This window comes from Stigmatopora argus, chromosome 11 (assembly GCF_051989625.1).
Source record: "Stigmatopora argus isolate UIUO_Sarg chromosome 11, RoL_Sarg_1.0, whole genome shotgun sequence".
NCBI lineage: Eukaryota > Metazoa > Chordata > Actinopteri > Syngnathiformes > Syngnathidae > Stigmatopora > Stigmatopora argus.
The window spans coordinates 7,466,971-7,490,711 of NC_135397.1; the positions used below are offsets into that span (position 1 = coordinate 7,466,971).

General features: G+C 39.3%; 2 protein-coding genes and 2 long non-coding RNA genes across 9 annotated transcripts; 1 reads left to right on the forward strand and 3 right to left on the reverse strand.

Moving 5' to 3' along the window:
• Positions 1-205: 205 nt before the first annotated feature.
• LOC144084260 (choline O-acetyltransferase-like) lies at positions 206-5,599 on the reverse strand. The gene is made up of 12 exons (XM_077612499.1): positions 4,729-5,599; positions 4,458-4,649; positions 4,279-4,397; positions 3,873-3,926; positions 3,622-3,802; positions 2,831-3,241; positions 2,635-2,735; positions 2,427-2,555; positions 1,830-1,952; positions 1,611-1,754; positions 1,151-1,364; positions 206-1,071 (listed from the first exon to the last, which is right to left on the reverse strand). Exons 1-12 carry the CDS (start codon positions 4,810-4,812, stop codon positions 745-747), a joined length of 2,079 nt encoding a protein of 692 aa, XP_077468625.1. The 5' UTR covers positions 4,813-5,599; the 3' UTR covers positions 206-744.
• LOC144084262 (uncharacterized) lies at positions 2,816-19,031 on the forward strand. Of its 6 annotated transcripts, none has more exons than XR_013303752.1 (10): positions 2,816-3,939; positions 4,286-4,367; positions 4,503-4,598; positions 11,651-11,770; positions 13,829-13,948; positions 15,516-15,622; positions 16,943-17,049; positions 17,824-17,937; positions 18,005-18,078; positions 18,180-19,031. It is a non-coding gene; the product is annotated as an uncharacterized LOC144084262 (long non-coding RNA). The 6 variants fall into 6 exon arrangements; XR_013303753.1 differs by having other exon boundaries at positions 2,816-3,791; positions 3,867-3,939; positions 17,824-18,078; XR_013303751.1 differs by having other exon boundaries at positions 17,824-18,078.
• LOC144084259 (putative vesicular acetylcholine transporter-B) lies at positions 7,198-9,023 on the reverse strand. Its single transcript, XM_077612498.1, has one exon. It carries the CDS (start codon positions 8,916-8,918, stop codon positions 7,350-7,352), a length of 1,569 nt encoding a protein of 522 aa, XP_077468624.1. The 5' UTR covers positions 8,919-9,023; the 3' UTR covers positions 7,198-7,349.
• LOC144084261 (uncharacterized) lies at positions 18,745-22,845 on the reverse strand. The gene is made up of 6 exons (XR_013303750.1): positions 22,632-22,845; positions 20,612-20,738; positions 19,617-19,693; positions 19,347-19,448; positions 19,049-19,283; positions 18,745-18,995 (listed from the first exon to the last, which is right to left on the reverse strand). It is a non-coding gene; the product is annotated as an uncharacterized LOC144084261 (long non-coding RNA).
• Positions 22,846-23,741: the final 896 nt, after the last annotated feature.

Here is a 23,741-nt window from a genome sequence, read left to right on the forward strand (position 1 = left end):
AGCTCTTCTGACACTCGGTCACACCCGCTTAAAAATAATTGCAAGATTACAAGTGGTTTTGTTTTCAACAGTGCTTTCGACAAGTTTGCCAGTTTAACCCCTTGATCCCTGAATTGATATTTAAGAAATATGTTTTCAAAAGCACCGGGGGAATACATAAGTGCACGAAAATAGTCATCATTTTCAGAAACGATATTTAGAGTTAAATAATATAATATTTGTCTATACATATGTATTCTTCCAATTTGATTTATAAATTCAGGCATCATGGGGTCAATACCATGATTTATTTTTATTCACATAATACACATAATGACTTCACAGACTTATTTTCAATTGCACAACAACCTTATATACAAAAATAAATAGATTTGCTTCACAGTTGCTACACATTACATAAAATAAGTGATTTCTAACACTCATCGAACTCCTATATTTTCATTACAAATATAAATAATGATGATTTAAAAAAAAATAATAATTATCGTTAACTTCACATCACATTTTGCGTCATGTAGGCAACACGTGGCTGTCATTCACTGTGCTAGACGTCCAATCCATTATGATGCGAACAGGCAAAAGTTCATGCATACAATATAACATAGATATTTTAATGCAATATAAATAAGTGCAATATTCTATACGTGCAAGTAATGTGTTTCCTACCAAGTGTCATTACACCACATGCAGTAGGAGACGCTTCAAAGTACTATTGCACCACGGCCATTAGTTTTTTCTCAGGCTTTAAGTCCAGGTTACAGTTGAATCTGGTTTAGTGTTTTTGTAAGAGCAAGCGGCGCTTCCTGGTTCATTACCCACGTCACCGGTGGGCATCTCCAGGGTGGCGCCCCGTCTCGGCTCACTGGCGTGCTGACATTTTTGACACAAGTCCCGCATGTCCGACAACCCCCGCTCTAGACTTTGGACGAATTGTGACGAGCACGTGTGTGGACTCTCTCGAAAACTGGCCACGGAGAAGACCAGATGGTCAGACTGAGGGTTGTAGCATACCCCGTATCCGTTCGAGACCACGGGTCCGTAGCAGCAGAACATTTCATTAGCGGTGGGGACCTAAAAGAGTGACAGGCTGGTGGACCGACTTCACGGTTGCTCTAATAGATTGTCCCCAGATTTAAATGCTAAACATTACCTGACTTGTGGAGAGAAGGAACTCGTTACTGATGCGATAGGTCTCATCTCGGAAGATCTCTGGATTCTCCATCTTCATGTCTCGTGCCATTTCGCGTAATCCCAGAAGGTGGTTGTCTATCGCCAGCCCCATGATTGCCTCGAAAAGCAGAAGGAACCCGGTTGAGTTGTCTTTGTGATGTGAATTTGAGGTAGTGAGAAGAAGGCGAGAGCTACTTTGCTGGAATTCTTTGTCTGTGCTGCTATGGCGGCTTCAAACAGCTCCATTTTCTTTGCGTCCTGGTGGAAATGAGCGAGGATCAAACAGTTCTTGTGTTGTGGTGCACAGCTTGGCGTCTTTAGCTCTGTCATAAACCGTACCATCGCTCTTAATATGATCAGACAAAGCCTACCATACCACCAAGTTTAACAGTCTGGCTTTGTGGAAATAGTCATCCAGGTGTTTTGCAGTCAAGTCAAACCCCCTTACGTTCTTGTTCTTGTCGGTCATGGCCTGAACGAAAGCCAGAGCCTCCGGCGTGGCCGAGCGAATGTTGTCCGCTCGGCCGTCCTCGAAGCGTCGTATGGAGGCGCTCTCGTAAGTGGAAACTGCTCTGGCGTGACATCTGGGTTCAGCAAAGAAACAAAGACTTAAAAACGCTTGGGTCTTTGTTCCGTCAGGTGGTTGAACTTTGTCCTACCTGTAGTAGGCCAACTGGAGAGCCACCTGAATGAAGGCATCGGGACTCATTTTTAGGCTCTTGATCAATTCTTTCCCATATTGGTGGAATTTGTAGACGTTCATGTCAAGATTCTCCAACAACCTTTGCAGAAACATGGGGAACATTGATCAAACGGGGTTATTGTCATGGATTTTTATAGTCTCGGTCTTGCAGATGTCTCGGTCTATAGTCGGTCTCAACGGCTAGAGGTCTCAGTTGAAGTCAATTCCCGTCTTGTGTAAGTAAACTTAATTTTGGTGTCAGTGAGTTCCGGTCTTGGGAAAGTCTCTGTATGGACTAGGAAACAGTCTTGGTCATGCCTTGTTCTCGGTAAGGGCCTATCTTCGGCATGTCTTGGTCTCCAATCGTGTTAGTTGGACTGGAACTAAAAAAGTTAACCCAAAACATTGTGGTGTGGGTGCTTTTCCCAGTCTCTGGTTCTTCAGTACTGGGCCCTCAAGCACAATGAACTGAAATCCTCATTAGGGCTTGTCTTTTTCTGGCAGAAAAAACAGGTCGCAATCCAAGTCCTGAGGTCTGAATCTCATTCATCCAAAAAGTAAAGGAAAGCCAAACCTTGCAAGTCTGCCAGCAGATGAGGCCAGGAGTTTATATATGACCGGAGCGCATTTCCAGCGGAGACGTCGCGGCAGCGGCAGTTCGTTTAGACTTGCGGCGCGGACCGATTTTGACGGATTCCCCGCCCTGGCGACCCAAAGTAGACGTCAGTAAATTCCGATCGATTCTGGCTTTGGGATACAGCTTCTGCTAGTTGAATACTTACATGTATTTTAGGAGGTACTCTGCACACTGCACCAGGACAATCCCTTCAAACGCCGAATGCTCACAGACAACTCCGCAACAGCCGTCGACTCCTACGACGAACTGGGAATATGATGGTGTTTTCAGAGCGACATCCTCTGTGAGGACTCGGAAGGGTTTCCCGAGGAGTGCTTAGATGTCCTCTGACCCACACAAACCTGCGTGGCCTTGTCGTACCAGCGGTTGCCCCCATTGGCGCCCGCTCCTCCCCCGTGGAGAATCGACGCCGCCCGAGCGCTGTCGGTCAGCTCGGCTCTGTCGCCGTCGTCCAAGCAGACCAAACAAAGGCAGCGCTCCAGCAGGTCTAAAGAGTCTCTGTTGGTAGACTCTGCAGGAGAACCAGGAACGTTCACGGAACCGCCGCATCGTTTGCGACGGAAAGGGCCCGTACCGCTCACGAGCTGAAGACGAGCGTCCGCCCACTCTGTGCGGCCATCGGACGTGAGGAGACCGATCGGTGGCTGCCGCTTGCCTTCATCGGCAGCCATTTGCACGATTTTCTCCAGCTGAGTCTGGAGGTCTCGCTCGGTCAGACGGCGGGAATTGATGACCACGTCCAGCGCAAAAAACTGACCACAAGTTCAGAAGAAATTTGCACGTGAGACTGAGCCACATGATTTTCAGTCTCGATCTGATTCGTTGGAAGTATATTGAGGAGGGAAGAAAATGTCCAATTTGAGTTGAAGTGATGGTAGCATCGTATTTTTGAAAACTCAACAGTACTTGCGTCTCAGAAATTACGATCCCATCTATTAATTGAAGCTCCCCAAAACCCGGAACACTCACACAAGGACACTGCCACCACCATGTTTTTCTATCCCAAGACTTGATGGCAATCGACGTCCAATCTGAATTGATTTCCGTGATCGGATCGAGGATATCCCTACTTACAAGAGTTTCAATTACAATGGTGTAGGCTTTAGGGTGTCTCTGTGGTTTGCCATCTAACCTGGTTCTTACGAGCCACGATGATATGTTCCGTCTGTGGCGCGGCGCTTCCTCGGCGCTCCACGAGTGTGTCCCGCTCGCGACCCGGCACACGGTAGGCGCTAAAGATCCGGTCGTGCTGCTTCATACAAAGAGGGCTTCCGGCAAGTTGACCTCGGGCCACGTCGGCAGGTAACGCGCATCTGCGCACGTGACTTTGTCAGCCGTATGTTTTGAAGTCTAATACCCTATTTTAAATCTTTTCAGACTTACGCATCAAGCAGACTTTTGTACTCGAGAAATCCGGAGATCAAGTTGGCCGCAAACCTACAAGAAAGAAGTAAGTCGTTAGAACAATATGGTTGTGGATGTGTTTTCTTGTTTTGACTATGTTAATATGAAAGTGTTAATATGGTAATAAATGGGAAAACTGTTTGTTTTTAGAGCAACAACAGTGCAAAAAGGACAGGACAAGAGTGGATGGAACATTTTTTGTAGCATTTAAATGTGTCTTTGGAAATGAACTGAAAATTGTCATTTTTGTCAAATTTTGGTGCAATCGAACATTTGGGTGGACAAAAAATATTAGCTAGTGTTTGTCAAAATCAAATCACCATTGCTCATCTTTGGGTGCCATTGTCAATGTTGGCCACGCTGTAAAATGTTTAAAAACCGCTACCTTACAGAATGAATGGTCGCTGTAAAGTTCTGGATCGGGAACACGATGGCAGGACTGGAGTTGATGGGCAACGCTAGCTTGTTGTTAAGGTACATGTCGTTCAACCAGTAGTCAGATACCTATAAATATTCAAACAAACATTACATTCTAGCCAAACTAAAAAAAAAAGCTATATTTACCCAGTTGTCTGTTTTCTCTCTCTTCTCCTGCAACTTGCGTTGTAGTCGCTCCCCCACGCCTCCGGGGGCGCCAAAGCGCTGGACGATCTCCTGGCTTTTTTGGAATTGCTCATGGGTCCGCAGGTGTTTGACACACTTCAGGTATGTTTCTAAAGTATCTTTCAAGGCAGGGAGGGGTAGTTTGGGTATAGTCTAGAGAAAATTCAAAAATCAAACGGTAAGTCTGTAATGTTTTTGAAAATATGATGTGAAATGGTGGGCTAATAATTACGTGAGTGGCCCGAGAATCTTGGGCGGGCTCTCGCTTGACATTTGACATTTTCCTGTGATGCTGCACATAAAAACTTGATTCCATTTTAATAGACCAAAATAATCAAAATATTGGTCAATATACATCATATTTAAATAAACTGTTGGACAAGCATACTTCAATACGCAGAATGAGGTAAGAATGACAAGCATTATCTGAACAATCAAATTAAAATCATAAAAATGTCAGTTATTTCACATTATGTATAACAGAATAATACTAAGTTAAGGTTAATATACCTTCTGAAATCACAAAAATTTAAAGTTCAATTTAAACTATTGATCACCATTATGATCCCGATAATACAAAAAAATGAAATGATACATTACCAAAAGACCCAGACTTGTGCTAATAGATCAGTGGTACAATTACCATCAATAATAATAATTGTAATCAGAATCATCATTTTGCTTTAAAAGCATCCTGATATCAAATTGGCAAACTCGACACATCCCCACAACTAATCATTCGTAAGTTAAATATTCAAGTTAAACATTGAACAATGACCCAAATATCAGGCTTTCAATATATCTCACTTTTTTCACATTTACAAATACATCATCTCATTTTGAAATACAGAATATCAATTACCTCCTGTCAGTATGCCGCCCAACTCTAATGAATGACAGATAGATTGAGGATGCAAAAAATGAAACCTAATCCCAATCCCAAACCCAAATGAAGCCGGTTTTACCTCCAAGTAGACAAAAGCCACAGCGACGCCCTGAAATTTGCTTTTGTGACGCATTCCCCCCCCAAAAAACAGCAAGATGTTGAACTCCAAAGTCCTTCACTGCGTCTCCGCAGAGATGGCGGCGTGCGCGTCGGTGGTGGTGGGGGGTGCCGCTGTCACGGCTCCTCCCCGAAGTCCGTCCGTTCGCCAGCAACTTGGATTCGCTCGTTTGTGTGGCCTTTTTAAATCGCCCCAACTAGTTTGTCCTCGTTTAACCCTTTTAGGGGACAGTGGATAGCTACTCAAAAGTGGACACTTGAGATCTTTAAGGTTGTCACTATTTGTGGTCATTTTTCCCCCCTTTGTGTTTAACTCATTGTACGTCATTGACAGTAACAAAAGTCCAATTTATTTAAAGTGGGAGGACTGGAAGCTAATGCTAGTGGATCAGTGCCTTTGGGTTTCTTTTAATTCCATCATAAATAATTAGGTTTTTTTTAATCAAATTTCCGATATAAAATAGCTATAGCAATTTGCTAATTGGAGAAAAAAAATAGCTCTCAATCATAAACATCAATTTCTGATATATTATTCATGAATACATACTATAAATGTTTTTTTTTATAAATGATGTTGACATAGAATGCCAACAAAAAGACTTTAATTTTAAAACTTCATAGTACGTATTAAACTTGTTGCCTAGCTTTGACAACAATATACGTTCAATTTTCTAAAATAAAAAAAAAACTGCTTGTTAATGCGCATCTTACAGGGCCATTGAGTACACATATTTTAATAACATATTTAAAATGATTGAAGTATTCTTAGAATGTGGTAAATTTTTATTTTTTTAAATTTAGTTTGATAATACATAGTACAATAATACATAGTAAATAAAAATGCTTAAATTCTGTTTTCATTATACGTATATATAAAAAATTCTCCTTGCTTAAAATTCATGTATCGAAATGCTACATATGTCTAAAGAGGATATGTCAAAGATTTTACTCTTCAAATCTGTATCAGTACTTTAATACTTTAGTAGTGAAAAGTCCAAAAGCTGTCGATTGGTCTGCAGTATTTCCATATTTTAAATGCACTGTATATAATATGAAAGAGCGCATTGTGTAAAGCAAAAGACGAGCAAGGCGATTGACATCATCTCCATTTAATGCCTGTACACCATTATACTGTACATATATATACACGATTAGACATATCATACATTGAGGCTTTGCATTCCGTAAATACACCATGACAAAACTAAAAGGACAAACATTTACCGTACACACGCTTACATCATTTTGCATAATTCTGGGTTTGATAGCAGCTCAATTTTTAACTTGATTCGACTACTGCAAAAAGCGGAAGCTGGAAAGACACAATTGTACATTTGGCACGTCCTTTTCGTTTCAAATAAATACATTTTAATTTTAATCCATTCAAATTTTCATTTTCAGACACTTCCTTTTTGATTTTGGGACATTTTCGCATCACATGGTCATGTTTAAATGTGAAATGACTCACAGGAAATTTATCAGATGAAAATGTGAGAGTTCTGACGTTCAAATGTTTAATCTATCATGTTACAACGTGCAGATAAACGGCATCAATTGGGGAATGGAACTGTTTAAAACAGGATAGTATTGATTACAGAACGTCAAAAGAGGAAAGTGGTCACGTTCCAATGCCCAAATGTCTGAGATTAAAATGTCAAAATGTTCATTTAAAGGGGAAATTTATGACATTAGATTAGATTTAGATTAGAACTTTATTTGATCCCGTTTTCGGAAAATTTCTTAGTGGCGTCGAAGCGCTCAACGAGTGGCGATAATAGCTCGTCGCGGCCCCGATTTTGACGTTTGCGTCGACGGGAAGGAAGGCTTAGGCGAGCGGCTGGGGCCGGCGCTCAGGCATACTCGCCGCCCGAGGACTCCTCCTCCTCGTCAAAGGAGGCCGGCGCAAAGGTCCGGACGCCGCCGTCGTGCTGGTTGTCCAGGGTGGCGCAGAGCTCTCTCCTCTTTCTGTCCTTTTGCTCCGTCTTGACGGCCTGGTAGAGTCCGGCGGGGCGGTCGTCCAGCAGCAGGTCCCTCTCGGAGTACGAGGGCCTGAGGCTGGACACGTCCCTGAGCAGCAGCAGGGCGGGCGCGTACAGCACGTTGGCCAGGCCCATGGCCAGGTTGAGCTGCGCGAAGCCCAGGTCGTGAACGATCTTGCCGGCCAGCACGGGCCCGGCGGCGTAGGCCACGCAGTAGGAGATGTCGGCGATGGCGTAGACGCTGCCATAGACGGAGACGTGGCGCACGTCCACCAGGAAGGCCAGCGTGGGCAGCAGCGCCGTGTCCACCAAGGCGATGCCCAGGCAGATGCCGCAGAGCGGCACCATGAGCTGGCCGAAGGTGCGGCAGGCCGGCACGGTGCACGAGCTGGCCCCGATGCAGACCATGCCCACGGCACCGTAGAACCACTGCAGGTGCGGGTACTTGGCGGCCAGCTTGACCGTCAGGTAGACGCCCAGCACGTGCGGGAAGAAGGCCGGGAACCAGGTCATGCCGATCTGCCAGCGGCTGGCCCCCATGCTGCGCTCCATCCACTCGGCCACCGTGGGCTCCAGGAAGGCCAGCGGGATGTTGCAGATGGCCAGCGCGCCCGCCACCACCGCCACGTAGGGGTCCAGCATCAGGCGGTGGATGGGCGTGCCCACCGGCATGTTGGCCCGCTCCCGCCGCGAGAAGGGCTCCAGCACCAGCAGGCAGGCCACCCCGTCGGCCAGGCACACGGCCGCCAGCACCAGGAAGGGCACCCGCCGGCCGGCGAACTGGTACAGCACGCCGCCGAAGGGGGGCGCCGCCAGGCTGCCGAAGGAGATGAAGGCCAGCGCCACGCCCAGCGCCTTGCTGCGCTCCGCCTCGCCGGCGAAGCGGTCGGCGATCAGCGCCAGGCCCGAGGTGTCGGCGAAGGCCGAGCCCACGCCCTGGATGCCGCGCGCCGCCAGAAGCGAGCCGTAGCTCTCGGCCAGGGCGAAGGTCAGCGTGGAGGCGAACATGACCGCCAGCCCGATGACGAGCGGCACGTCGTAGCCCACCCGGTCGATGAAGGTGCCGCTCAGGGGGTTGACCAGCAGCTGCACGATGGCCTTGGAGGCGAACAGCACCCCGATCTGCAACTCCAGGTTGCCCTCGGTGGAGCTGCCGTTGCCCGTGCCGCTCCCCGCCCCCGCCTTCCGCAGACCCTCCAGGTAGTCCGGGACGATGGGCACGATCACCATGTACAGCATGTTGTCCAGAAGCAGCACCACGCACACGATGGCCAGGACGATGCCCTTTTCCGCCGCCGGCTGCCGCGCCGCGCCCGCCAGACGCTCTCTTACCTCCCCGAGCCGGGACAGTTTGCCGGCGGCCTCCCGGGCCGGACCCGGACCCGGATCCAGATCCGGGCCATGGTCTGCCGCCGGTCCCGCGCTGGCCTCCGCTTCCATGGCGCCGCTCGCGAAGAATCACTGGCCGCTTCTCAACTTTCTGGCCATCCCCGCCTCCTCTCGCCGCTCGCTTGTTTCAACCGGCCGCTCTGGCTCTCCGCGCTATCTGCCGCGATCCACTGCTCGCAGTCGGCAACCCCTCCCGTCCGTCTACGCAAAAAGAAAAGGCTGTGACGTGCGCCCCTTTTATGCTAATTAAAAGCGCGATGCCTAGAGAAGCTTAAAAAAAGGGGGGGACTCAAACAACGTCAGAATCAAATAATCACAAACGTGTGACTTTACACTTTTCCATCTGTGGGGCAAAAATGTTCCTCAAAATTTATTAATTATTCTATTCTATGGTTCTCCGAGTCAAAGACACTGAAATGTAGCCAAATACACGGCTATTTTTCTTTTTGCGGTACCAAAGGATTTTGGTCACTGTGAAAATTGTGCGACATAGTATAGTAAGGCTGTTTTTCTTTTAAAAAAACGACATAGTACAGTAAGGCTTTTTTTCTTTAAAAAACGACATAGTACAGTAAGGCTTTTTTTCTTAAAAACGACGGTATAGTAAGGCTTTTTTTTCTTAAAAAACGACCATGTATAGTAAGGCTTTTTTGCTAAAAAAAACGACCAAGTATAGTAAGGCTTTTTTCTTAAAAAACGACATAGTATAGTAAGGCTTTTTTCTTTAAAAAAGACCATGTATAGTAAGGCTTTTTTTCCTAAAATATGACCATGTATAGTAAGGCTTTATTCCAAAAAAATGACCATGTATAGTAAGGCTATTTTCTTTTTTAAAAAAGCCCATGTATAGTAAGGCTTTTTTTCTTAAAACACAACCATGTATAGCAGGGGTCTCAAACTTGCGGCCCGCGGAACGATAATTTGCGGCCCCCGTCTTAATATGAAAGATCGATTTTTTTTTTTTTTTTTTTTTTTTTTTTTTTTTTTTTTTTTTTTTTTTTTTTTACCTCTTTCCCCATGATGGCGCCGTTTAAGTGGCAGCCAGTGGCAGTAGCTCTGTCCACTCATGTTTTTCTTGTTTTACAGCATGTTTTACATGAAAAATTAGAGGGAACATTGACATGCACCTGCTTGTGGCAGGTGTGATACTGGTGTGCCGATAGCGAGCAATGATGATGTCGTGACCGGATGATTCGCCTAAAGATGTTTCGCCGACGGACGTTTGACAGACGGACAGGTCGTACTAGTATTTGTTAGTTTAATGATTAAATACAAATACTAGTATTTGTATTTAATCATTAAACGCTGTTTTCAGCTGGATTTGACCGAATTTGAGAGCATTTTGAGCCGTTTGGCGAATGGACGTCTATAGACGTTTTTTTGCCTCCATCGCGATATCATCCAGTATTTGTATTTAATCCTTAAATGCTGTTTTAGGATGGATTTGACCCGATTGCTGTCATTTTACGGCTCGGTTCTGCTACATCTGCCTGCCCAAGAGTGCTTATTCCCGGACTGCCATTGATGGTAGACGAACATTGATTTTTACTATAATTTGGACAACACCGGCGGCGGGCCGGATTAAAAATCCTAACGGGCCGTATATGGCCCGCGGGCCGAGGTTGAAAAACTTGTACACACACGATCCGGCGGGGCGAGCGTTCGAATCCCGTTTCGGCGAAACCTCCGTTCGGCCGAATGAACGTTCGGTGGAACGTCCATTCGGCGACCTGCCCGTCTGTCAAACGTCCGTCGGCGAAACGTCTTTAGGCGAATCATCCGAGTACCGATGATGTCGCTCACACTGGTACTCAGTGCGCTCAGGGAGGTTGTCTTTCTGCTCAGACCAACAAAAAATTAGAGGGAACTTTGGTTCGGAGCTGAATGAACCAATCACGGTGAGGTATACGGCTCTGGAGGGCGGGACATCGGCCGGGCTGTCCAGTGCCTCGCTCACTCACTCATTCATTCCTCCAATCAGCTGGGCGGAGGAGAAGCCGTGAGGCCGATCACTCCGCTCGGCGCGCACACTCCTCCGCTGCTCTCAGCATAGAACTGAATGTTTTATCAGTGCTTTTCTTGTGGAAATCCTGATGCGGCCCAGTCTCACCCAGACTCGGCCTCTAGCGGCCCCCAGGTAAATTGAGTTCGAGACCCCTGATGTATAGTAAAGCTTTTTTGCAAAAAAAAAGACCATGTATAGTAAGGCTTTTTTCCTAAAAAAATGACATAGTATAGTAAGGCTTTTTCCCCCAAAAATGCCCATGTATAGTAAGGCTTTTTTCTTTAAAAACGACCATGTATAGTTAGGCTTTTTTTTTTTCTTAAACGACCTTGTATAGTAAGGCTTTTTTCTTAAAAAATGACATAGTATAGTAAGGCAATTTTTTCCTAAAAAACGACATAATATAGTAAGGCTTTTTTTCTCAAAAAACGACATAGTATAGTAAGGCTTTTTTTTCCCTAAAAAACGACATAGTATAGTAAGGCTTTTTTTCTTTAAAAACAACATAGTATAGTAAGGCTTTTTTTCTTAAAAACGACATAGTATAGTAAGGCTCTTTTTCTTCAACGACATAGTATAGTAAGGCTAGGCTTTTTTTTTGTTGATAATGACGACAGGGCCTATGTCCGATTATTATTATTTTTTTCTTAAAAAACGACAGTTTAGTAAGGCTTTTTTTCTTAAAAAACGACATAGTATAGTTAGGCTTTTTCTTTAAAAAAAATGACCATGTATAGTAAGCCTCATCTCATTTTCTGAACCGCTTTATCCTCATTAGGATAGCGGGGGATGCTAGAGCCAATCCCAGCTGTCTCCAGGCCAGAGGCGGCGGACATCCTGAATCGGTGGCCAGCCGATCTTAGGGTACAAGGAGACGGACAACCACGCACACTGTATAGTAAGTCTTTTTTCCTTAAAAACGACATAGTATAGTAAGGCTTTTTTCCTTAAAAAACGACATAGTATAGTAAGGCTTTTTTTTCGTAAAAAAATGACAATGTATAACAAGGCTTTATTTATAAAAAACGACATAGTATAGTAAGGCTTTTTTTCTTAAAAAATGACATAGTATGGTAAGGCTTTTTTTCTCAAAAAACGACATAGTATGGTAAGGCTTTTTTTCCTAAAAAACGACATAGTATAGTAAGGCTTTTTTTCTTACAAAACAACATAGTATAGTAAGGCTTTTTTTCTTTAAAAACGACATAGTATTGTAAGGCTTTTTTTCCTAAAAAACGACATAGTATAGTAAGGCTTTTTTTCTTAAAAAACAACATAGTATAGTAAGGCTTTTTTTTAAAAAATGACATAGTATAGTAAGGCTTTTTTTCTTTTAAAAAATGACAATGTATAACAAGGCTTTATTTAGAAAAAATGACATAGTATAGTAAGGCAATTTTTTCCTAAAAAACGACATAATATAGTAAGGCTTTTTTTCTCCAAAAACGACATAGTATAGTAAGGCTTTTTTCCTTAAACGACATAGTATAGTAAGGCTTTTTTTTTCTTAAAAAACGACATAGTATAGTAAGGCAATTTTTTCCTAAAAAACGACATAGTATAGTAGGCTTTTTTCTTTTAAAAAAAGACATAGTATAGTAAGGCTTTTTTTCTTAAAAACGACATAGTATAATAAGTTTTTTCTTTAAAAAACGACATAGTATAGTAAGGCTTTTTTCTTTAAAAAAAACAACATAGTATAGTAAGGCTTTTTTTTCTTAAAAAACGACATAGTATGGTAAGGCTTTTTTTCTTTAAAAACGACATAGTATAGTAAGGCTTTTTTTCTTTAAAAACGACATAGTATAGTAAGGCTTTTTTTCTTTAAAAAAATGACAATGTATAACAAGGCTTTATTTAGAAAAAATGACATAGTATAGTAAGGCAATTTTTTCCTAAAAAACGACATAATATAGTAAGGCTTTTTTTCTCAAAAAATGACAGTATAGTAAGGCTTTTTTTCCTAAAAAACGACATAGTATAGTAAGGCTTTTTTTTTCTTAAAAAACGACATAGTATAGTAAGGCAATTTTTTCCTAAAAAGCGACATAGTATAGTAGGCTTTTTTCTTTAAAAAATGACATAGTATAGTTAGGCTTTTTTCTTTTAAAAAAAGACATAGTATAGTAAGGCTTTTTTTCTTAAAAACGACATAGTATAATAAGTTTTTTCTTTAAAAAACGACATAGTATAGTAAGGCTTTTTTCTTTAAAAAAAACGACATAGTATAGTAAGGCTTTTTTTTCTTAAAAAAACGACATAGTATGGTAAGGCTTTTTTTCTTTAAAAACGACATAGTATAGTAAGGCTTTTTTTCTTTAAAAACAACATAGTATAGTAAGGCTTTTTTTTCTTAAAAACGACATAGTATAGTAAAGCTAGGCTTTTTTTGTTGATAATGACGACAGGGCCTATGTCCGATTATTATTATTATTTTCTTTAAAAACGACAGTTTAGTAAGGCTTTTTTTCCTAAAAAACGACATAGTATAGTCAGGCTTTTTTTCTTAAAAAACAACATAGTATAGTAAGGCTTTTTTTCTTTAAAAACAACATAGTATTGTAAGGCTTTTTTTCCTAAAAAACGACATAGTATAGTAAGGCTTTTTTTCTTAAAAAACAACATAGTATAGTAAGGCTTTTTTTCTTTAAAAACGACATAGTACAGTAAGGCTTTTTTCCTTAAAAAACGACATAGTATAGTAAGGCTTTTTTTTCTTAAAAAGCGACATAGTATGGTAAGGCTTTTTTTCTTTAAAAACGACATAGTATAGTAAGGCTTTTTTTTCTTTAAAAACAACATAGTATAGTAAGGCTTTTTTTCTTAAAAACGACATAGTATTGTAAGGCTTTTTTTCCTAAAAAACGACATAGTATAGTAAGGCTTTTTCTTTAAAAAAAAATGACCATGTATAGTAAGCCTCATCTCATTTTCTGAACCGCTTTATCCTCATTAGGATAGCGGGGGATGCTGGAGCCAATCCCAGCTGTCTCCAGGCCAGAGGCGGCGGACATCCTGAATCGGTGGCCAGCCGATCTTAGGGTACAAGGAGACGGACAACCACGCACACTGTATAGTAAGTCTTTTTTCCTTAAAAACGACATAGTATAGTAAGGCTTTTTTCCTTAAAAAACGACATAGTATGGTAAGGCTTTTTTTTCGTAAAAAAATGACAATGTATAACAAGGCTTTATTTATAAAAAACGACATAGTATAATAAGGCTTTTTCTTTAAAAAAGACATAGTATAGTAAGGCTTTTTTCTTTTAAAAAAAGACATAGTATAGTAAGGCTTTTTTCTTTTAAAAAAAGACATAGTATAGTAAGGCTTTTTTCTTTAAAAAAGACATAGTATAGTAAGGCTTCTTTCTTAAAAACGACATAGTATAGTAAGTTTTTTTCTTTAAAAAACGACAGTATAGTAAGGCTTTTTTCTTTAAAAACGACATAGTATAGTAAGGCTTTTTTTTCTTTAAAAAACGACATAGTATGGTAAGGCTTTTTTTTCGTAAAAAAATGACAATGTATAACAAGGCTTTATTTATAAAAAACGACATAGTATAATAAGGCTTTTTCTTTAAAAAAGACATAGTATAGTAAGGCTTTTTTCTTTTAAAAAAAGACATAGTATAGTAAGGCTTTTTTCTTTAAAAAAGACATAGTATAGTAAGGCTTCTTTCTTAAAAACGACATAGTATAGTAAGTTTTATTTCTTTAAAAAACGACAGTATAGTAAGGCTTTTTTCTTTAAAAACGACAGAGTATAGTAAGGCTTTTTTTTCTTTAAAAAACGACATAGTATAGTAAGGCTTTTTTTTTTTCTTTAAAAAACGATATAGTATAGTAAGGCTTTTTTTCTTAAAAAAACGACATAGTATAGTAAGGCTTTTTTTCTTAAAAAAGTATAGTAAGGCTTTTTTTTCTTAAAAACGACCTTGTACAGTAAGGCTTTTTTTCTTAAAAAACGACATAGTATAGTAAGGCTTTTTTCGTAAAAAAAATGACACAATGTATAACAAAGCTTTATTTATAAAAAAACGACATAGTATAGTAAGGCTTTTTTCTTAAAAAAAAGACATAGTATAGTAAGGCTTTTTTCTTAAAAAAGACAGTATAGTAAGGCTTTTTTCTTTAAAAAACGACATAGTATAGTAAGGCTTTTTGCTTTAAAAAATGACATAGTATATATAGTAAGGCTTTTTTTCTTAAAAACTACATAGTATAGTAAGGCTTTTTTTCTTAAAATAGTATAGTAAGGCTTATTTCTTAAAAAAACGACCATGTATACTAAAGTGTTTTTCTTTAAAAAATGACCATGTATTGTAAGGCTTTTTTTGTTAAAAAAACGACATAGTATAATAAGGCTTTTTTTCTTTAAAAAAATGACATAGTATAGTAAGGCAATTTTTCTTAAGAAACGACATAGTATAGTAAGGCTTTTTTTCCTTAAAAAACGACATAGTATAGTAAGGCTTTTTTCTTTTAAAAAATGACATAGTATAGTAAGGCTTTTTTTCTTAAGAAACGACATAGTATAGTAAGGCTTTTTTTCTTAAAATAGTATAGTAAGGCTTTTTCTTTAAAAAAAAATGACCATGTATAGTAAGCCTCATCTCATTTTCTGAACCGCTTTATCCTCATTAGGATAGCGGGGGATGCTGGAGCCAATCCCAGCTGTCTCCAGGCCAGAGGCGGCGGACATCCTGAATCGGTGGCCAGCCTATCTTACGGACAACCACGCACACTGTATAGTAAGTCTTTTTTCCTTAAAAACGACATAGTATAGTAAGGCATTTTTCCTTAAAAAACGACATAGTATAGTAAGGCATTTTTCCTTAAAAAACGACATAGTATAGTAAGGCTTTTTTTTTTTTAAACGATTTAGTATAGTAAGGCTTTTTTTCTTAAAAAAACGACATAGTATAGTAAGGCTTTTTTTTTTCTTAAAAAACGACCATGTATAGTAAGGGTTTTTTCTTTTAAAAAAAGACATAGTATAGTAAGGCTGTTTTTCTTAAAAAAAAAACATAGTACAGTAAGGCTTTTTTTCTTAAAAACGACAGTATAGTAAGGCTTTTTTTCCCTTAAAAACGACATAGTATAGTAAGGCTTTTTTTCTTAAAAAAACGACATAGTATAGTAAGGCTTTTTTTCTTTAAAAAAAACAACCATGTATAGTAAGGCTTTTTTTCTTAAAAAAACGACATAGCATAGTAAGGCTTTTTTTCTTAAAAAACAACCATGTATAGTAAGGCTTTTTTTCTTAAAAAATGACATAGTATAGTAAGGCTTTTTTTCAAAACGACATAGTATAGTAAGGCTTTTTTCCTTAAAAAACGACATAGTATAGTAAGGCTTTTTTTCTTAAAAAACAACAGTATAGTAAAGCTTTTTTTCCTAAAAAACGACATAGTATAGTAAGGCTTTTTTTCTTTAAAAAAATGACACAATGTATAACAAGGCTTTATTTAGAAAAAATGATATAGTATAGTAAGGCTTTTTTCTTTTAAAAAATGACATAGTATAGTAAGGGTTTTTTCTTTTAAAAAAAGACATAGTATAGTAAGGCTTCTTTCTTAAAAACGACATAGTATAGTAAGTTTTTTTTCTTTAAAAAACGACAGTATAGTAAGGCTTTTTTCTTTTTAAAAAACGACATAGTATAGTAAGGCTTTTTTTCTTAAAAAACGACATAGTATGGTAAGGCTTTTTTTCTTTAAAAACGACATAGTATAGTAAGGCTTTTTTTCCTTAAAAAACAACATAGTATAGTAAGGCTTTTTTTCCTTAAAAAACAACATAGTATAGTAAGGCTTTTTTTCCTTAAAAACGACATAATATAGTAAGGCTTTTTTTCTTAAAAACGACATAGTATAGTAAGGCTAGGCTTTTTTTTGTTGATAATGACGACAGGGCCTATGTCCGATTATTTTTTTTTCTTAAAAAACGACAGTTTAGTAAGGCTTTTTTTCTTAAACGACATAGTATAGTAAGCCTTTTTCTTTTAAAAAATGACCATGTATAGTAAGCCTCATCTCATCTCATTTTCTGAACCGCTTTATCCTCATTAGGATAGCGGGGGATGCTGGAGCCAATCCCAGCTGTCTCTAGGCCAGAGGCGGCGGACATCCTGAATCGGTGGCCAGCCGATCTTACGGACAACCACGCACACTGTATAGTAAGTCTTTTTTCCTTAAAAACGACATAGTATAGTAAGGCTTTTTCCCTTAAAAAACGACATAGTATAGTAAGGCTTTTTTCGTAAAAAAATGACAATGTATAACAAGTCTTAATTTATAAAAAACGACATAGTATAGTAAGGCTTTTTTCTTTAAAAAAGACATAGTATATTAAGGCTTTTTTCTTTAAAAATACATAGTATAGTAAGGCTTTTTGCTTTAAAAAACGACATAGTATAGTAAGGCTTTTTGCTTTAAAAAACCGACATAGTATAGTAAGGCTATTTTCTTAAAAAACGACAGTATAGTAAGGCTTTTTTTCTTTAAAAAACGACATACTATAGTAAGGCTTATTTCTTAAAAAGACGACCATGTATAGTAAAGTGTTTTTCTTTTTTAAAAAAAAGACCATGTATTGTAAGGCTTTTTTTCTTTAAAAAATGACCATGTATAGTAAGGCATATTTTTTTTTAAAATGACCATGTATAGTAAGGCCTTTATTTATACAAAAATGACCATGTATAGTAAGGCTTTTATTTATAAAAAAAAGACCATGTATAGTAAGGTTATTTTCTTTAAAAATACAAAAAAAGCATTGTGAGGCATTTGAGCAAGAATATTCATATTTGACTTTATTGTATACATAAAAATGAATCTTGGCTTCTGGCTCATCCTCACAAGGCTCGTGTACGTCCAAGATATTTGTTGAATGTAAGCTACAGCATGGAGGAAATGTTCCCCACAAGTTACCTAACGCCTTGCCTTGTTTGCAGGAGTCTCCGGCGCCCCAGTGAGCGGAGGCTGACACGGTCATGCTTTTGGACGGCTCCCGCAGATGCAGGCGGACGACGACGACGCCGGAGGGCAAATCCTTGACTGATCTGCAGGTGCGATTGTCATCGTCGTCGACATCATCACTTTGGTCACGTGACCTATGTCATTCATGGCGTCCAGTCGGGGAGAGCTTGCTGACTGTCCGCAGGAGCAGTTGGGACAGATGCACGTCGCCACCGCCTTCGTCATACCAGGTTGAAAACCGTGTCGCGACCGTAAAGATATTAGCGTCGTAGGACAAAAATGTTGTCATCTTAGGCAGTGTTGAGAAATAATTGTCTTTGTGTTATGAAAGATGCATTGGACAATGTGGAAGAGGACTGGGAGGAGAAGAATGGGTGCAGCCGACCGACCAGTCAAGGCCTGCTTGCCTCACCCCGTGACAGCCGTGGGTTTGAGCTGTGTCCCCGTCATTCGGCAGATGTGGACGAGGGCGACTGGCAGAACAACGCCACCATGCGGTTCAATGACAGCCGGCGGTTGTGGTGGGAATGCCAACCATCGTGTTTGGGTGGCTTATTTGAAATCCTAGCTAATAGCCAGTGTCTTTTGTTTTTTAGGCCAATTCTTTTAACAAATTTTGATGTCATGTTTAAATGTAAAATTTAATTGTGAAAGTTGTTTTTAGTAAAAGGTAATTTGTCTCATGTCGCAGGTGGCTCTCCCCGCCGAAGGCGGGGAGAGGCACCAAGAGTACGTCTGCGGGACGCGAACCAGCTTCCACTCGGCGGTAGGCGCATGCTCTACTGTGTGTGGTAAAGGGCCCTCCCACCGTCCCACTAAACTTCGGCCGGCCAAGTATTTTCAGTAAGAGGGCGCTCGACGAATTTGGCTAAGTGTGCAAGCCGCCTCCCTGCTAATTTAGGCCAATTCTTTTAACTAATTTTGATGTAATGATTAAATGTAAAATTTAATTTTTAAAGTTTTTTTTAGTAAAAGGTAATTATTCTCATGTCGCAGGTGGCTCTCCCCGCCGAAGGCGGGGAGAGTCACCAAGAGTACGTCTGCGGGACGCGAACCGGCTTCCACTCGGTCGGCACAAACTCCTCTGTGCGCATACTCACCGGTCGCGCTAAAGGGCCCTCCCACCGTCCCACTAAACTTCGGCCGCCTAAGTCTTTTCGCTAAGAGGGCGCTCGACTCATTCCACTAAACTTCGGCCGCCTAAGTCTTTTCGCTAAGAGGGCGCTCGACTCATTTAACTAAGTGTATAAGCCACCTCCTTAAAAAGTACAGTCCTGCCCACTCGGTTTTTATTTGAGCTGAAAAGTGACAAGTTGGAGGAGGCGGGGAATACAACCCATGACCTTTCATATGGGAAGTTGGTGAGCTAGAATTCCTCCCGCGTCAGCCACCTGGTGAAATCGACATCCTTCATCACCTACATCTGCAGGTGAGTCTAAGAAAAACAAAAGAAAACAAATATTTTCTGCACAGCAACATGAATGTCTTTTAAACTTACTTTTTTTGTCTTCAGGTGTCCTCGCTCTCCACGCTTTGGGAAACCTTTTCGTTGGAAGACTGTCCATGCCACAAGTCATCCATTTTTGCCTTTGTCACTCATCTGAAAAAATCAAAATAAAAGTTGACAGCAAAGTATCTCTTGTTCTATGATGTGACCTTGACTTTGATTTATGAGAAATATTTTTTTTCATTCGAAAAAGTTTTTTGGAAGGGGATGTGGCTATACACACGCATTATGATCGCTGCAACAAGGCGAGACATCACATACCGAGCCAATACGAAGGCGACCGGTCGGGGCGGGGCGGCGCTTCATCCGCAAGCTGGTGGTCCCAAACCTACTCCATCCTGTCAGAGAGACCACAAGAAAAAAGCCTTACTATACATAGTCATTTTTTAAAGAAAAAAAGCCTTATATACCATGTTTTTTTTAAAGAAAAAAGCCTTACTATACTATGTCGTTTTTTATAAATAAAGCCTTGTTATATATTGTCATTTTTTACAAAAAAAGCCTTACTGTATACTATGTCATTTTTTAAGAAGAAAAAAAGCTTTCCTATACATGGTCATTTTTTAAAAGCCTTACTATACTATGACGTTTTTTTAAGAAAAAAGCCTTACAATACTATGTTGTTGTTTTTTTAAGAAAAAAGCCTTACTATACTATGTCGTTTTTTAAGAAAAATAGGCCTTACAATACTATGTCGTTTTTTAAAGAAAAAAAGCCTTACTATACTATGTCGTTTTTAAAGAGAAAAAGCCTTACTATACTATGTCGTTTTTTAAAGTAAAAAAGCCTTACTATACTATGTCGTTTTTAAAGAGAAAAAGCCTTACTATACTATGTCGTTTTTTAAAGTAAAAAAGCTTTACTATACTAAGTCGTTTTTTAAAGTAAAAAAGCCTTACTGTACTATGTCGTTTTTTGAAGAAAAAAAAGCCTTACTATACTATATCGTTTTTTTAAGAAAAAAAAAGCCTTACTATACTGTCGTTTTTTAAAAGAAAAAAAGCCTTGCTATAATATGTCGTTTTTTAAGAGAAAAAGCCTTACTATACTATGTCGTTTTAAGTAAAAAAGCTTTACTATACTAAGTCGTTTTTTAAAGTAAAAAAGCCTTACTATACTATGTCGTTTTTTGAAGAAAAAAAAGCCTTACTATACTATATCGTTTTTTTAAGAAAAAAAAGCCTTACTATACTGTCGTTTTTTAAAAGAAAAAAAGCCTTACTATACTATGTCGTTTTTAAGGAAAAAAGACTTACTATACAGTGTGCGTGCGTTGTTATCCGTCTCCTTGTACCCTAAGATCGGCTGGCCACCGATTCAGGATGTCCGCCGCCGCCTCTGGCCTGGAGACAGCTGGGATTGGCTCCAGCATCCCCCGCTAGCCTAGTGAGGATAAAGCGGTTCAGAAAATGAGATGAGATGAGGCTTATATACATGGTCATTTTTTTAAAGAAAAAGCCTTACTATACGATGTCATTTTTTAAGAAAAAGCCTTACTATACTATGTCGTTTTTATAAATAAAGCCTTGTTATACATTGTGTCATTATTTTACGAAAAAAAAGCCTTACTATACTATGTCGTTTAAGAAAAAGCTGTACTATACTATGTCGTTTTTTTTTAAGAAAAAAGCCTTACTATACTATGTCGTTTTTTAAGAAAACAGCCTTACTATACTATGTCGTTTTTTAAGAAAACAGCCTTACTATACTATGTCGTTTTTTTTTAAGAAAAAAGGCCTTACTATACTATATCGTTTTTTAGGAAAAAAGCCTTACTATACTATGTCGTTTTTTAAGAAAAAAGCCTTACTATACTATGTCGTTTTTTAGGGAAAAAAAAGCCTTCCTATACATACTATGTCGTTTTTTAGGGAAAAAGCCTTACTATACTATGTCCTTTTTTAAGAAAAAAAGCCTTACTATACTATGTCGTTTTTTAAGAAAAAAAGCCATACTATACTATGTCGTTTTTTAGGAAAAAAAGCCTCACTATACTATGTGTTTTTTAGGAGAAAAAAAAGCCTTACTATACTATGTTGTTTTTTAAGAAAAAAAAGCCTTACTATACTATGTCGTTTTTTAAGGAAAAAAGCCTTATAATACTATGTCGTTTTTTTAAGACAAAAGGCCTTACTATACTATATCGTTTTTTAGGAAAAAAGCCTTACTATACTATGTCGTTTTTTTAAGAAAAAAGCCTTACTATACTATGTCGTTTTTTAGGGGAAAAAAGCCTTACTATACATACTATGTCGATTTTCAGGGGAAAAGCCTTACTATACTATGTCGTTGTTTAAGAAAAAAAGCCTTACTAAACTATGTCGTTTTTTAGGGAAAAAAAGCCTTACTATACTATGTCATTTTTTTAAGAAAAAAAGCCTTACTATACTATGTCGTTTTTTAGGGAAAAAGGCCTTACTATACTATATCGTTTTTTAAGGAAAAAAAGCCTTACTATACTATGTTGTTTTTAGGGGGAAAAGCCTTACTATACTATGTCGTTTTTTAGGAGAAAAAAAGCCTTACTATACTACGTCGTTTTTTAGGGAAAAAAGCCTTACTATACTACGTCGTTTTTTAAGAAAAAAAGCCTTACTATACTATGTCGTTTTTTTGGGAGAAAAAAAGCCTTACTATACTATGTCGTTTTTTAGGGGGCTAAAAGCCTTACTGTACTATGTCGTCTTTTAGGAGAGAAAAAAAGCCTTACTATACTATGTCGTTTTTAAAGAAATAAAGCCTTACTATACAAGGTCGTTTTTAATTCAAAAAAGCCTTACTATACATGGTCGTTTTTTTAAGAAAAAAAGCCTTAGTATTCATGGTCGTTTTTTCTAGAAAAAAGACTTACTATACATGGTCGTTTTTAATTTAAAAAAAGCCTTCCTATACATGGTCGTTTTTATTCAAAAAAACCTTACTATACATGGTCGTTTATTAAGAAAAACGTCTTACTATACATGGTCGATTTTTAAGGGAAAAAAGCCTTACTATACATGGTCATTACCAAAAATAAATCAAGTCGTCACATATCACCAATATTACTGGAGAGTGTCTTTCCACAATTAGGATTTTCGTTTTAAGACAAATGGCCTATAAAGGAATTTCCCATTTGAAAAGTCAGCATTGAGCCGTCTGCTTTTCTGTCCTTGTGCGATCTTTGAAACGATTAAAAACACTAAACGCAATTCGATTTGGAGATATTATGAATGCAAGGGGAACTACGTATATCTTTTTATAGAAAAGTGCAATGTAGAAAACGGTAGCTTTTCTTACCTTTTCGGCATGCGTCGAGTACACAAAAATCAGCCAACGTAAAAAACAACAACTTCTTGGTGGACTTCTGTTCATGTCCTTTAACAATCGTGTATTTGTTGGAGCTGACCCAAATTAGGCCGTTTAGATCATGCGATTAAAAACCTGAAAAGACGTTTACAAACAAAATAGGTCAACGAAAACCGTGTTTTTTCATTGTCTCTTCCGGTCCGTTTCACTTCCTGGTCCCCAATGTGACGTCAATTCAGGGAACGCCCTTGACTTGTTTTCTTTTTTTTTTATGTAATAGTTTTAAATGAAAGCCTAGTCTTATGGGATGCTACGCCTTTATATCAAATCAAAAGCCTTTATTGTCATCATGCACAGCTGCATAGAACGAAATGGGTGAAATATCATTCAACAAAGGTGCTCTTAAATGGGTCAAAATTGTCAAAAGTTTGTACTTTGATGGCCCACCAAGGTGTGGTGACTTCATGGTGGAGAGGTTCCCTCACCTGACTGCCAGGTGGGCGTTTGGGGTTCGCATCCCAGTTGGGAATCATTTTTCCCTTAAATAGAAACAACCTTGTGTCGTCCAGACTTTCCAATAATGACAACATAAAGTGTAGCTATTTCATGGTGGAGAGGTTTGCTCACCTCACTGCCATGTGGGCAGGTGTGGTTCGAATCCCGTTCGGGAATCATTTTCCCTAGGTTATTTCTATATATGTGTAGTCAAGACTTTCCAATAATGACAAAGTAAAGTGTGGCTACTTCATGGTGTAGAGGTTTCCTCACCTACCTGCCATGTGGGCAGTTGTGGTTCAAATCCCAGTTGGTAATCATTTTTCCCTTAAATAAAAACAACTGTGTGTAGTCAAGACTTTCCAATAATCACTAAGTAAAGTGTGCCTACTGCATGGTGCAGAGGTTTGCTCACATGACTGCCATGCAGGCAGTTGTGGTTCAATTCCCAGTTGGGAATCATTTTTCCCTTAAATAAAAACAACCGTGTGTCGTCAAGACTTTCCAGTAATCACCAAGTGAAGTGTGGTCTCTTCATGGTGCAGAGGTTTGCTCACCTGCCTGCCATGTGGGCAGTTGTGGTTCGAATCCCAGTTGGGAATCATT

Excerpts from the sequence above, each read along its gene's own strand:
- LOC144084260 (XM_077612499.1), bottom strand. The coding sequence starts at position 4,812 with ATGGAATCAAGTTTTTATGTGCAGCATCACAGGAAAATGTCAAATGTC. Across the intron at positions 1,755-1,829 it reads CTCCAGTTGGCCTACTACAG|ATGTCACGCCAGAGCAGTTT; the intron begins GTAGGACAAAGT and ends TGCTGAACCCAG. Across the intron at positions 1,365-1,610 it reads AAGAACAAGAACGTAAGGGG|TAGCTCTCGCCTTCTTCTCA; the intron begins GTTTGACTTGAC and ends ATTCCAGCAAAG.
- LOC144084259 (XM_077612498.1), bottom strand. The coding sequence starts at position 8,918 with ATGGAAGCGGAGGCCAGCGCGGGACCGGCGGCAGACCATGGCCCGGAT.